Source organism: Lycium barbarum, chromosome 5 (assembly GCF_019175385.1).
Source record: "Lycium barbarum isolate Lr01 chromosome 5, ASM1917538v2, whole genome shotgun sequence".
NCBI classification, from domain to species: Eukaryota; Viridiplantae; Streptophyta; class Magnoliopsida; order Solanales; family Solanaceae; genus Lycium; species Lycium barbarum.
In genome coordinates, this window is record NC_083341.1 from 140,667,418 (window position 1) to 140,682,305 (window position 14,888).

The 14,888-nt window shown below is 33.1% G+C and overlaps 3 protein-coding genes across 4 annotated transcripts; all 3 read left to right on the forward strand.

Annotated features, from left to right (window-relative positions):
• The first annotated feature begins 586 nt into the window (after positions 1-586).
• On the forward strand, positions 587-1,483 carry LOC132642845 (cytosolic sulfotransferase 15-like). Its single transcript, XM_060359870.1, has one exon. It carries the CDS (start codon positions 597-599, stop codon positions 1,377-1,379), a length of 783 nt encoding a protein of 260 aa, XP_060215853.1. The 5' UTR covers positions 587-596; the 3' UTR covers positions 1,380-1,483.
• Positions 1,484-6,522: 5,039 nt separating this feature from the next.
• LOC132639928 (uncharacterized) lies at positions 6,523-8,238 on the forward strand. The gene has a single exon (XM_060356311.1). It carries the CDS (start codon positions 6,523-6,525, stop codon positions 8,236-8,238), a length of 1,716 nt encoding a protein of 571 aa, XP_060212294.1.
• Positions 8,239-8,288: 50 nt separating this feature from the next.
• Positions 8,289-12,728, forward strand: LOC132641926 (uncharacterized). 2 transcript variants are annotated; one of them, XR_009583024.1, is made up of 6 exons: positions 8,289-8,795; positions 8,872-9,198; positions 9,282-9,387; positions 9,475-9,745; positions 9,970-10,193; positions 10,321-10,456. XR_009583024.1 is itself a non-coding variant. In XM_060359064.1 (5 exons), the coding sequence occupies exons 1-5, from the start codon at positions 8,305-8,307 to the stop codon at positions 10,467-10,469; spliced, it is 1,344 nt and encodes a 447-aa protein (XP_060215047.1). In that variant the 5' UTR covers positions 8,289-8,304; the 3' UTR covers positions 10,470-12,728. The 2 variants fall into 2 exon arrangements, 1 of the variants encoding a protein (XP_060215047.1); XM_060359064.1 differs by lacking the exon at positions 9,970-10,193 and having other exon boundaries at positions 10,321-12,728.
• The last annotated feature ends 2,160 nt before the right edge of the window (positions 12,729-14,888 follow it).

Sequence of the window (14,888 nt, forward strand, 5' to 3'; positions counted from 1 at the left end):
CATCATGTAGCTAGGGGCTTTATTTACTCTGTCTAGACATAGATTGTAAATCATAGAAGATTTCAGCATGCCTGTTATGATGTTTATGAGCTTAAATTTTATATATTGACGGTGTAAAAAATGTTCACACATATCAAGTTACTTATTAGGTAATTACAGATTAAAAAAGCATTAATCGTTAATCTAGTAAAAATGGTAATTAATTTATTATTACATGTTAAAATGCATTGATAGTATAAAAGAATTTTATGTAGTCAGTGTATCTAACGTAATCCATCTTGATTTATACCCTCATTGGCAAGACAGAGAAAGCGCACTGAAAAATGAATATCTCAATAACCTGATTGAAATACATCAGAATACATTGTTATTTATACACAAGAGAAATAAGAGATGAAAGGAAGTAAAACATCTTACACTAAAAATGTAAATCCTACAGAATATTCTTCATAATATTCTATAACCAATGCTACACAATATTCTACACTAAATGTAGAATATTCCTAATAGTATTTTATATATTCAGAGTTTCTCTTACATATTCACCATATCGAGAATATCTTAATGTAGATATTCAACTCTCAATCCTCAAAACCATGACAATATCTCAAACTTCTCAACCACTTCCTCCCAAATATTTACAAGAAGATGACCTAAATGAAGAGTGTAAGAAATTTCTCTCTATCCTACCCAAAGAAAAAGGATGGATTGAATCATATATCTACAATTACCAAGGTTTTTGGACAGCGCCAAGAGTAATTCAAGGTGTGATTGCATGTCAACAACAATTTCAGGCTCAAAATAGTGATATCATTCTTGTTACAACTCCTAAATCAGGAACCACTTGGTTAAAATCACTTTTATTTTCTCTAGTGAATCGAATGAAACATCCTATTTTTAAACAAAATCACCCTTTACTTGTCCAAAACCCTCATGATCTTGTTCCATTTTTGGAACGTAGACCCTATGTTGATGGTCAAGTCCCTAATGGTCCGTTTTGGAATCACGTGTTGGATTATTGGAAAGAATGCATAAAAAAGCCTCATAAAGTACATTTTTTGATGTATGAAGAAATTAAAAAGCAACCAAAAATTCAGCTTAAACGCTTAGCTGAATTCTTGGAATGTCCATTTTCTATAGAGGAAGAAAATTGTGAACTGGTGGATGAAATATTAAGAATGTGGAGCTTTGAGAATTTAAGCAATTTGGAGGTGAATATAAATGGGAAATTGTCAACTGGACCGGAAAATAAATTGTTTTTTCGTAAAGGGGAAGTTGAAGATTGGAAGAATTATTTCACAATAGAGATGAGTGAGAAACTCAATCATGTTATTGAGCAAACGTTCCAAGGATCTGGATTAAAGTTTTTGTACACTTGATTTAGCGCTAATAAGCTTTATGCCATTTTAATGCAATTATTTATTCTGAAAGTCAATGTTGGAGTAGTAGTGTTTGAGATTAATGTAACATGAGCAGATAAGAGTTGTTCTATTGTAGTCTTGGTGCTATGTTGGATGTAGATTATTCATATAGTCACTCAAATATTAAAAATTATGTAGTAATCTTTTTTTATTTTGTCATATAAAAGTCACTTTTCTAGAGTTATTTTACACCAATCCCTTAAAGAGTACTACAATAATGACAACGGCATTAACGGGAGTCGGATTTCCATTTTGATTTTGGGATTACTTGAGTCCACAAGGACCTATAAATACCAAACCAAGAATTGAGTGCCGAATCACCCATAAAACTGATCAGAATAATTATAGAAGAGTGATTTTACTAAATAATTTCTAATAATTGAGTAACAAACTCATTTTAGGTGCTTCTACGCGTGATGTTAAGTTGTAGATCGTTTAAATCTCTACTTAGCACTTCCTAATTTAGTTAAAGAGCACCCATTATTCAATGCAAAGGTAATTATGATAATGATCCGTCTCGATTTAGCATTTTCTTGATTAGTTAGAACCCACTAGGTAGGCAAAAAGTGACCATAATTACGATAATGATTATGATAATCTATACTATATTAAAAGCACGAAAGACCTTAGAAATGTTAATTGAACTTTTTGTCCTTCATTAAAAGACTCCACAATAGACAACATAGTCATTTACTATTTTCCTCAAATTAATAGACATATATATTAATCATATATATCAATTATTTTTCTAATATGTAAGACTTTAAATTCAATTAGAGTTATGTTTGTTAAATCTTTCCTTATTTAAACTATTCTTAATCTATTTTATTCCTTCTAAAGAGTATCTATTTGAGTAGGAATCAATTTTATATATATTCTGAATAAACAAATATATAGTACGTTAATGCAGCTAACAAATTGTACGCTTTCTCGCTTATGTTTAATGACCTCTCCTAAAATTTCTTACCTTTTTCATGCAGTTAATAATAGAAGAATATCCTTATATGGAGATTTTATACAACACGTTATTAGTGATGATATTACTTCTTCCATTTTTTCTCTTCCTTTTTATTTCAGCTAAAATTATTCATCCTCTTGTATTTTCTTTGCCTCTTTTGCACTACTTCTGAATCTATATGATTAGAAATTTTCCCGTAATATGATGGCATGTGCAATTTAAGAATTCTCTAATCCTTTTATTCTTTTGTTTTTTATTGTAGATGAAAGCTTCAACGGGCATGGAGGTGTATCAATGGAAAATCATAGTGCTTGGATTTTTAGTCGGAGAAAATTTTACAGTAGCTCAAGTTCATCTCAAATTAGCATGTTCGAGAAGTGCAACCTAAAACGTAGTAAGCTATAAAATCACTATCTTTGTCTGTCTCGCTCAATACCTTTTTTGGTTAATGTTTCATATTTTTAATAATTTATTAGAAGTAAGTTGTAATTTGTAGGGTAAGACGTTGTTATGATGGTTGTTTTATCATATTTTCTCTTCAACTTCTGAAGTACAAGACAACATTAGTTGTTTAAGTAAAGAAGTAGCTCATAAAATACTTGTTATTCTTCTTGGACTTTAATTTAAAGTTGACTATATATGTATTAAATATATTGTCCAATATCCAACACTGCCATAGGTAAGTATTCGATTTGATTATTTTGATGGTATGTGGAATGGCTAAATTTTCTTATTTCAGTCAAGAATTGACCTAGGATTCTGCTTTTGTCGTTAGGGCTGGTCATAAATACCGAAAACCGAAAAACCGAACCGAATCGAACCGAATTTCAAGAAACCGAAACCGAACCGAACTAGTTTGGCGATGTTCGGTGTCCACCTTCAAAAAACCGAAACCGAAATAGCCGAACCGTACTTTGACGAAACCGAACCGAAGAACCGAAATTTAATACATTACCCAAAAAAATTAAAATAGTCCACGCCCATTAAGTTTAAGCCAAAAAAACCCAATTGTAACAAGCCCTCTTTTGCTTTTGTATCCCTAATTTTCCACTTCAAGTGAGAAAATCAAATATCTTTAACAAAGAAATGTGACTAGGATGTGTCTTTAGGATTAATGTATGTCCTTTATGTATTTTCTTAATTATTCTTACTGTATGTATATAACACCTAGTAATCATATATTATTGTTATGGTTTTCTATTCTTGTGTATATCCTGTTTGTTTGATTTTGATTTTAATTTGTCAGTTTTATGTTTTGTTGCTTTTGAGAATATGAATTAGTGTAAATGGAATCGCTTCTAATATCATATCAAAAAAACCGAATTGAAAAAACCGAAACCGAACCGAACCAAACTTCAAAAAACCGAAACCGAAAGAACCGAACCGAACTAGTTTGGTTCGGTGTTTGGTGTCCATCTTCAAAAAAATGAAACCGAAATAGCCGAACTGAAGTTCGATAAAACCGAACCGAAGAACCGAACGCCCACCCCTATTTGTCGTTCGAATTTAAATATGATTATCTAGGAATTTGTATAATTCTTTCAACTGGTCGTTAGTATATTGAGCTCGTTGTTTGATTAGAGGCCCCATTTTGTTTTGCAGTATAGGTGCACAAAGTGTAAAGAATGATTGTGTTGCTTTCATAAATTTTTGTGAAGAGAACAACCTTGAGGGGTGATTTTTGTTTTATGTTTTTTTAGTGTAACTCTTTCCTACACAGAGTAGGATTCTGAGAAAAGTTACTCCAATACATAAACATGGCTGCTTAATTGTCATTATGCACTATTGCACTTGTAGTCACTACTTAATTTCACGGCATAGTAACACTAATCCCAATCACGTTTCCCACCTATTGTGGATTAATTATTGTGTTGCATTGTTTATAGGTTTTTAATCAATTGTTGTTACATGCACGGCATGTCAGTCCTCTTGAGGTAATTTTTTTCTTAATCACATAAATTCTCTCTTAAAATCAAAATTAATTCAATGTATGCATCTCAATTCTCAATATTTACTGCTTCACGAAGGCCTTAGTAAAATGTCATTTGCCTTTTTTACCCTTTAAAAATATATTCACACTAGACAAAATAGTAATTTAACTATTTTCCTAATATTTAGAATTTTTGAGAAAATAAAACGAAGACTAACACTAAATTAAATTACTAGAAAGGAAAAACAAAGAAAAAAAATAGTTTTGCATCTAGGCACTTTGAAATATTGGGAATAACTTTTGGGGAAATTTCATAAATATACAATTTGCTCACTTACATTGCAAAAAAATAGCCCAAAACTTATATTGCAAAGCTTTAATCCAAAACACTTTTATACAGTACTATATACTTATATACAAAAGACAAGTACATTATGTATATAGGTGTTTGGAGGTGTATACATATTTATACACCTATATACACAAACACGCATATATAATATTATACAATATTATAACCCATACACCCATATACAATATTGTAACCCATAGACCCCCATACACCCGTATACACTATTATAACCCATATACTCATATACACCCATATACCCATATATACCCATATACAATATTATAACCCATATACAAAGAAAAGAAAAGATTTATAAAACAAGTAGATTCAACAAAAAATGTGTGTGTATCATTTGAGTAACTCTTACATGTTCTTATTTTAGTCACTTTTTTTATTTTTATTTCTTATCTTTATTTATCTTCATATTGTAAATCTCACTTTTCAAAAGTCATAGAGATTAATAGTCAATGACTCTACGAATCACCTACCTTAGGTCTTCTTTGTCGTCATCACATATATAATGTGCTAATAACTATAAATCCGTGTTGCCATAGTGATGTTGGTTATAACAGATCAATGATTATTCGTATTTTAAGTTTACCTTATTGAATCGACCTATACTAAATAAATAAAAAAAGAAAATATAATGTTCTGAGAGAAAAAAAAATTGGTAGAAACAACAAGAACTGAAATTAAAGAAAGGAAAAGATTTATAAAACAATGCATTAGCAGAGAGCGCTAGAGAGAGAGAGTAAAGAGAGAGGAGGCTCACTACCAATTATAATGTTATCTACGATTTATAAAACTGTGGCTAATTTTCGTGGGCAAAATGGGGCGGGTAAAAAATTCACTCCCTCCCTTTTCTTTTTCATTTCCCACCATTTATTTACTTTTTTGGTTTTTATGTTTTCTCTTTTAACAAACCCAAATTAACCCAACAACCAAACTTCACCAAAATTAACGATACCCAGCTCCAAAATTCACCGTTCCCAAATCGATTGCTCCCAATATTCGGCCATCGATTCGTACTCGAAATTTTGTTGATTAACTCATCATTATTTTTGTGGGATTTAGAGTTTTGAGAAGACATTTGAGTTTGGGTGATTTAATTTCTCTGTAATGGCTGCAAGAATCGTTCTTCAACAGCAAAAAACAGAGGTTTTTTTCTCATTTCTTTAATCATCATCCGTTTTTCATACCCAAATTTCAAATTTGTTTTAATGGGGGTTTAGATTTGATACGTTCTTGAGGGGTTCTTTGAATACTTGTCCATGGTATTTTTGTGTTTTGAAAGTAAATCTGGGCATGATAAAAGATGGGTTCTTGTTGCCATGAATGCTTGTGTGTGAATTTATGCATTTTTTGAAATACATAAATAGTTGGTGATTGCTACTATTTGTTAATGGAATTTGATGCATAAATGACGATACCCTTTTTGTTTGAAGGCCTAATTTAAGCGACTCTCATTATTTTCTCCCCAATTACAACATAAAATGTTTCATAAAGTTTGTGTCTTTTAGTTGGTCTTTGAGCTAACATTTGATGGTTTTAAATTGTTTTTGAATTTTTATGGACTGGATTTTTACTTGTACATTTGTGCTTCAACCCTCTTATTATGGTGAGCTTCTATACTCTTCTAATTTTTCCTGTTGCTTTGATCAGTCAGTACCAGTGGACTGTGAAGTTTCCTGAGTTAGATCGACAACTACTATTGAGCACTTGACGGGAGAAGTCAAACCTTTAGATAAGAAAGAAGGGGACAGTATTCCTGGAGGTGCACGAAACCTGGACGGTATGCCCTTCAATTTTCCATATTCGGATTGCATTCAATTGATTTAAATTGAAACAGCTTCATTCCAAAATGATTGACAAGAGTTGGATTAAGAAGCCAATTAGATCAAATGAATTCTCAGATGGTGTAGTCCAATTTTTGAACTTTGCCTTTTCGAATGCATCTGTAGATGGAAAAATTGTATGTCCTTGCATTATATGTGGATTTAAAGTTATGTGCAATAGAGCTGATGTGTTTGGTCATCTCCTTCAAAAGGGGTTTCCAGAAAAGTACACATGTTGGTATATGCATGGGGAAAAGCATGTTCAATCTATCGTAGAATCAATATCCCCGGTACAAGATGAGCCGGTTAGACAATATCCGATGCATGATATGTTGAATGATGCTTTTGGTGTCTTTGATAATGACTTTCAAGATTCTGGTCCATCAAATCTACCAAATAATGACCATCCTGGGGGTGCTGAAGATAATGGTCAAGAAGAGAGGGACAAAATTAAGGAGTTGTTAGAGGATGGGAATCAAGAACTTTATGATGGTTGTGCAAAATATAGTAAATTGTCATTCATGGTTCATTTTTATCATATTAAGGTCTTATGTAGTGCAACTGATAAAACATTTTCAATGATTCTTGACCTTTTAAAGGATGCTTTTCCCCATGCGAAACTACCATCATCATTTTATGAGTCAAAAAAGATGATTAAGAGGTTAGGTTTGGGCTATGATAAGATTGATGCATGTCCGAACCATTGCATGTTATATTGGGGATCATCCGAGGATAAGAAGAGAAATAAATGCAAGAAGTGCAATACATCCAGATATAATTCAAATGAAAATGATGTTGGTGCAAATATTGTGATTGATGACCAACAGAAAAAGAAACCAAAGCCAGCAAAAGTATTGCGGTACTTTCCACTTATACCTAGGCTGAGAAGGTTATACATGTGCTCAAAAACTGCAGAACTCTTGAAGTGGCATGCTACAAATGCTAACCCAGATGAGTTATTACGACATCCTAGAGATGGAAAAGCGTGGAAACATTTTGATTCATTCTATCCAGATTTTACTTCAGAGACCCGTAATGTGGGACTTGCTTTAGCTACAGACGGTTTCAATCCTTTTGGAAATCTAAGTTCCAATGTTAGCATTTGGCCTGTGATGTTGTATATTTATAACTATCTTCCATGGTGTTTTATGAAGCAAACTTCTCTTGTCATGTCTATGATAATTCCTGGTCCTAAAATGCCTGGAAATAGCATTGATGTTTACTTGCAACCTCTAGTCGCTGAGTTAAAACAGTTGTGGAGCGGTGTACCTGCTTATGATTCCTCAACTAAAGAAATGTTTCAATTGTGTGCTGCATTGATGTGGACCATAAGTGATTTTCCAGGTCTTGACAACTTGTCTGGGTGGAATACACATACATCGCTTGCTTGTCCATCATGTAATTTTAACACGGAATCTCTAAGGCTAAAGTTTGGTAGGAAAAATTGCTTTATGGGACATCGTCGTTATTTGCCACATGATCACAAGTATAGGTACAATAAGCAGTCCTTTAATGGTTTTGAAGACCGTAGACCTGCCCCTATCCCACCCTCAGGTTCAACCATGTTAAGGCAAATTGAGGAGAGTCGGAAGAGACCGCGTGATTGTTCTACAAGTGAGGTTGGCCCGGATCAATGGAAGAAAAAGAGTATTTTTTGGGATTTACCTTATTGGAAGAACAATCTTATTCGTCATTGCCTTGACATGATGCACGTAGAGAAGAATGTTTGTGACAATATATAGTTCACCGTACTTGGTGACAAAAAAAGATCAAAAGACAATTTGCAAGCTCGTAAGGACTTGCAAGCGATGGGAATTAAAGAAAAGCTTCATCCATATCCTAATTCTTCCAAGTTTCCTCCATCATGCTTTACCATGAAGAAAGAGCAGAAAGATATCTTCCTAAAAGTTTTAAAAAATGTGGTTTTTCCAGATAACTACGCATCAAACATTTCTAGATGTGTTGATCTTAAGAAACGCAAGATCTCTAATTTAAAGAGCCATGATTCCCACATTCTGATGGAGCATCTTTTTCCAATTGCTTTTAAAAGATCTCTTCCTAAAGAAGTTACTTCAGTGTTGATTGAGTTATGTAACTACTTTAGAGAAGTATCAAGCAAGGTTCTAGATGTAAAGTATATGGAGAAGCTCCAACAAAGAATTTGGTTGACTCATTCTAATCTGGAAGTGATATTCCCTCCATCATTTTTCACTATTATGGTTCATTTGGTCATTCATCTTGGAGAGGAAGCAATTCTTGCTGGTCCTGTACAAGGTCATTATATGTATCCTGTTGAAAGGTATATTCTTTGCTGAGTAAGTTGCTATATTTTTAAATTTTTTCTAATCTTACGATTCGTTTTAATATATTGCTAGGGAACTCGGCCATTTGAAGTCTTATGTTCGTAACAATTCCGCAGTAGAAGGCTGTATAGCTGAAGGGTATATTTTGGAGGAATGTCTCACTTTTTGTTCAAGATATTTGAAGGATGGTGACATAGAGACAAGGTTTAATCGACCAAGGCGTAATGATGATGAAAATGAGATCAATGCTAGTAGTGAATCTACTATCTTGTCAAACTTGTTTCCTGCATCAGGCAAGCCTGTTGGGGCTATTAAGACTCTACCGATACCTCCCTTGGAAATCATACAAGCTCACCGATATGTTCTAACCAATTGTGAAATAGTTGATGCATTTCGAGAGTAGGTTACATGGTCTTTTATATTGTTCATTTTCTTTTGTAATGTATTTTTATACCTTACTTTATGAGTTACTACTACTTCAGGAAGTTTAGGACTGAGGTCGCTAGGATGCTTCGTGGCAGAAGAAACCAATCAAAAACTGTGGAAGAACATGTGCACAAACATTTTCACGAGTGGTATAAGGAATATGTAAGATTGAAAATATTTCGTTCTCTTTTAAATTCAAAAGTTCATAAAGTGTATATATATAATTGTCCTAACATTTAACAATAATAGGTTGCAAGAAATGATGGTGCGGATATTACACCCGAAATTGAATGGCTTGCAAATGGACCAAATAATGTTGTGAGGAGATTCAAGGAGTATAACGTTCATGGATTTAAGTTTCGTACTATGAGGAAGGAGCAGGGATTGACAACACAAAATAGTGGTATTGTTATGTCTGCTGTCACCAAGAGATTTTCAAGTGGTAGAGAATCTATTGAACAGTCAAGTGATGATATGTACTATGGCAAATTGGTTGACATCATAGAGTTAAATTATTACGGTAAGTTAAAGGTTGTGTTATTCAAATGTATTTGGGTAGACACTACACTTAACAAGGGAATTAAGATAGATCAATTTGGGATAACAAGTGTAAACTTTTCACGTTTGATACACACTGGTGCAAAAGAAACAGATGAACCTTTTATACTTGCAACTGATGCTAGAATGGTGTACTATATTGATGATCCAGTTGATGAAGATTGATGTTTTGTTTGTCATATGAAGCCTAGAGACGTATATGATATGGGAGATGTGAATTATGTGGATTTAGAGGAGCCATCAATGGAGGACATACCTTTTCGTGAGCAACATTTGGAGAATATCGAAGACCTACAATTAGTGCGGGATGATCGCTCTGAACAAGAACAAGATGAACCAACTCATGATGATTATGAAAGTGGTAGTGATGGAGATGGTGATGATGGAGATGGTGAAGGAATTTTGGACTAGTTTAGTACCCCTGTTATGGAATTGCTATATTTGGCTTGTTTCAGTTAATTTTAGTTGTAGTTATAGTGTTGCATTCCCCCTCTTTTCAGTGACTATAAGTAACTTATAAGTTTGGTCTTCCTGCAGATTTTACTGCAGAGGCAGCAACAGCAGCAGCAACATCAACTGGCGCAGCAGCAACAGCAACAGGCGCAACAGCAACAGCAGCAGGCACAGTAGCAACAACAGCAGGCACAGCAGCAACAACAACGCAGAGATGGTGCAGCAATGTTTAGAGCAGTTTAATACTACTGTTATGGAGCACTTCATATTGCAACGACAAAGGGACGGATATAGGTTTGTATTCTTAATCTATCTTTTCTATCGTAAAGCAAATGTGGTATGTGTTTGATGGTTTATAACCAAAGAGAAAAAAAAACTTACAGAAATAACAAAGGGCCAAACATCTTCTCATAAAGTGGGACAGAGGGAGTACATTGTATGATTTTTGGAAGAGTCTGTAGGAAGGATTTTCCTGCATGCTTGCTAAGTTCATTTTCTTGCCCTCAAATCTTTCATACATTTGCTTGTTATAATTCTCTAAAAATCACCTTTTGTCCATGCCTTTTCAAGTGATAATCCAGTTAAAATTACTTCTGAAAGTGTTGTTTTTGTCTCTTTGCAACATTAAGAACTCAATTTTTGGATTGACCGAGCACCAATACAAACAGGTACTGCTTTCACTATGCAAGGTCTTTTGTTTCCATGAAGTAGCTCTAGAATCACTTGCTTGTTAGAATTCTTTTCCTTTTATTTGTTCCAGCAAAATATATGCATTGAATTGTTTCGTAGATATAGTTGAGATTTCATATCGGTATGAAATTGAAATGCCTCATAGGTTATCTCGCGGTTTTGTTTGGGCTTGTTGCTTGAGATTGTATGGATGCAGGAGGAAGACTGGTCACTTTAAGTCTCAACTAATTCATAACCACTACTTGCCAGAGAGCTAATATATCAAAAATGAAGTGACGAGAAATATTTTGGCTATACAATCAACGGGGACTGTTTTGTTTAGCTTTGTTGCGATATATATTATAGTACTTGCAGTAATAAAAAACAGTAAAAAAAATTATCGTAATCCTAGAGAATCAGATCTGCAACTAACTAATTACTACAAAAATAGGAATAGCTGGCTAAGAGACTATTAACTAGGATTTATTCAAAAAACTAAAGCAGTAGAATAATGTTACTGCAGCCCAAAAGCATAATTCTAACACTTACTGACAAGCTCCAGTTTCCTTTCTTGACAGTTATATTCTTGGAGAGAAGGAACATTTAGAAACACCTTAATCTTTTAGTACCATCTATCAAGTCCTCACGCATGAGATCTGATTTCATTCTATGATTTGAATAGACTTAGTTAATGTCCGTCACTTTAATTTTTATGGAATTTTAACACACATATATAGGCTGCATTTTTTGTAAATGCACCATATTTTTGGTCCAAACAGAGATCAGACGATGTTGAACTAATAAATGAAAGATCAACTTTTTGTGTTAGCATATTGGAATATTGTTGACTGCTGGACTTTGAATCTTTGATTGATCAAGGCAGTAGTACTGAAATATTTGTTTTATCATCTAGTGACTTCTCACATGAAATGGATCTGGCTCTATTTGTCTTGATAACCCTTTTATCAAACAATAAGATAGTTGATTTATCCATCCCAACCTGAACAACATTAGGTTATTAAAGGAGTGAAAAAAACTAACTAGCATAATTTAAGTCATAAAAGACCTTTCATCGAGAAGTTTATTCTTTTCTTCTTTCGTCACATTTGACATTTGCATCAACATACCAGTTCCATGATTCTTTCCAGTAGTTTGGTATGATATCAAATTTATACGTATGCCAATTCAAGATTTCAAGTAAACCAGTTGTAAATATGATCTTCTACATGTGCAGATTCTGAAATCAAAGAATGTAGAATTTGTTGTAGCACTGTATTTCTCTTTCTTGGCTGTTGCATTTCTTTTCTCTTTCTTGGTTGTTGCATTTCTTTTATTCTTCCTGTAAATTATTTGATGAATATGTATTCTTGACTTGGTTATGCTTGTAGACTTGGTCATTTCTTTCTGTTCATAGAATTTAAACGTTGTAAGTACTGATTTGAGAGAGTAGTTTTGAAATGTATATTTAACTCTACCCTTGTTTTTGTTCCGCACATACATTTATAGTGATATAGGGTCCGAGTCTGATGAACTTGTGAACCTATAGTTGAATCCGCTGCTAATGTTCATGTGCCTTTTATTTTTGCCAAAAAATGCAGAAAATAGATGTAGGATTACATCTACTCTTGGATGATACAAAAGTTTACGACTGCTGCTGCCAGTGGATTGGCTAGATACTTTCTTGATTTTCTTTTATGCCTTGATATTAAAACTTTGGTCATTATAGCACTGGTTTGTGTATATGGTCAGTGTACTCATGAATGCTTGTTGATTATGTATTGATACCAGGAAAATGACGAAAAAATTGTAATTTTTTTTTAAAAAAATATATATATTGCCACGGTTGAACCGTGGGTAATTTTTTTGATTAAAAAATTGAATATATTTGCCACGTCTAAACCGTGGCTAATTTTATATGATGAATGAATTCTGGGGTCAAATTACCCATGGAGTGACCGTGGCTAAATGTACATATAACCGTGGCTAACAAAATGTTACCACGGAGGATAAAACTGTGGCTAAATTACTCGCGACGCCCCTGATGGGCACGGCGGCGACTGTGGCTAATTTTTCGTTGCTAACCCTACTTAGCCACGGTTTTGGTACCATTTAGCCACGTTATTAACCGTGGCTAAAACGCGCTTTTTTGGTAGTGGCTAGGTCATTTTTTATGAAGTTTAAAAATATGTATTAATTTTGATAGCATTATTACCCTAATTGATACACAATGTAATTATCTCATAACATTTTCCCATTCTGAAGTTACCCAAAGGATTGTGTAGTCAGACACATTCAATGACTTCAAACATTTATTATCAATGTGTTCGTTATATGTAAAAGAATTTAAATTTAAGTGAAATGAGCCTATGCATGTATTCCTACTGATCAATGTTGAAGGGTTTTAGCAATATTGATTGAATTTTTTGTCTTTCATTAGAAGACTCTATGATAGACAAAGTTGTTATTTACTATTTTCCTCAAATTATTGTCTAATTATTTTTATAATATTTCACCTATTTTCCCTATTAAGTGTTATGTGATCAAATCCCAATGCCTATTTAATTAGGGGTAGTTTATATTTACATATTTTTTTCTTGGAGTGAGTAGTTTCTTAAGGAGTGTGCAAATGGCTAAGTGAACTCTTATTTTTTATCCGGAGGGAGTAACTGCCAGGAGTCTCTTTTCCCTAATATTTAGTGATACATTTAATTTTATCCCTAAATTTAGGTTTTCTTCCCATACCTTTTAACTTTAAGAGTCCTTTTTTACCCCTTATTGTCGTGACTTCTTTTCAGCAAGGAGATAAATGTTTTGGTTCTTTCTTTAAGTAAATAAAATAATTTCATATTGAATAAAAATTGTAATATCAAAGAGTTTACTTATAGTTATAATAGGACTCAAAATTAATCAAGAATTTATCCACTAGGATTTAGTAAATCACCAACACTACATACGACAACTATACCTGGATCCCTAATTAAGTAATGAATTTATATTCTGTATAAATAAAAAGGTTTTGCTTATTATGATTTTTACATATAATTTGCATCAATTGTTGTTTGATATCATGATTTCTGCCTGCCTCTCTATCTTTTTTTCTCATGTGTAGTAGACTTTTTATGCCTTTGATAAAGACAACTTACAAGGAAGAGAAATATAAAAGAACGGAAAAATGAGGATAATGAGACATGAGGAGATTTCTTCAGTTACAGACATTTAACGTAAATTGCTATGAAAATTTTACCTTATTTATATTTTACCTTATATGTAATGTAATGAATCATAAGAAATTGAATCCTTTGAAAAAAAAAATTATAGCAATATATAATTTCGGTCTGTCCCTGATTATTATAAGTGAAAGTGAATATTTTGAGCAAAGCTTATCATTTAGTGTAAGAAATCAATTGATATGAGAAATTTTCAAGTGAAAAGGAACACAAATATCAACAAGAATTATCGAATGAGCAAATTAAACCGACTTACCAACAGTAAATAAAAGAATTTAGCTACGAGCAATTTAATAACTGATTAATGACGAAGCTTATAGCTAAGTCCAATTTTTTCTGAAACATTTGTTGTGAAATGAGGTACGCATTTTGTCACGCGCAAAGCGCGTACACTAAAATAGTAATAATAAAATAAGGCAAAAGCCATGGGGGACCCCTTTCGATCGCCAAAGGTCTTTTACTTAAACACTTTAACTAAACCTTGTTTCATTTAAACATCTATGGTAGGACCCGGCAGTGTCATTTAGACATTTTTCGCTGACTTGACATAGTGAGTGTGATACACTCATTAGTGGCACGTGAAGGCTTTATTTAGTCAATTTTTATCTTATTTTATTTTTTCTCTTCTTCTTCCCCTTGTTTCCCACCCATTTCCCAAGCTTAAACTCCCTCAATGGAGGTTCTAAAATCATGTGTTTTATCTTGTTTCCCCACCTTCATTGTTGCCACTATTCTTACCTTTTGATACAATTCTTA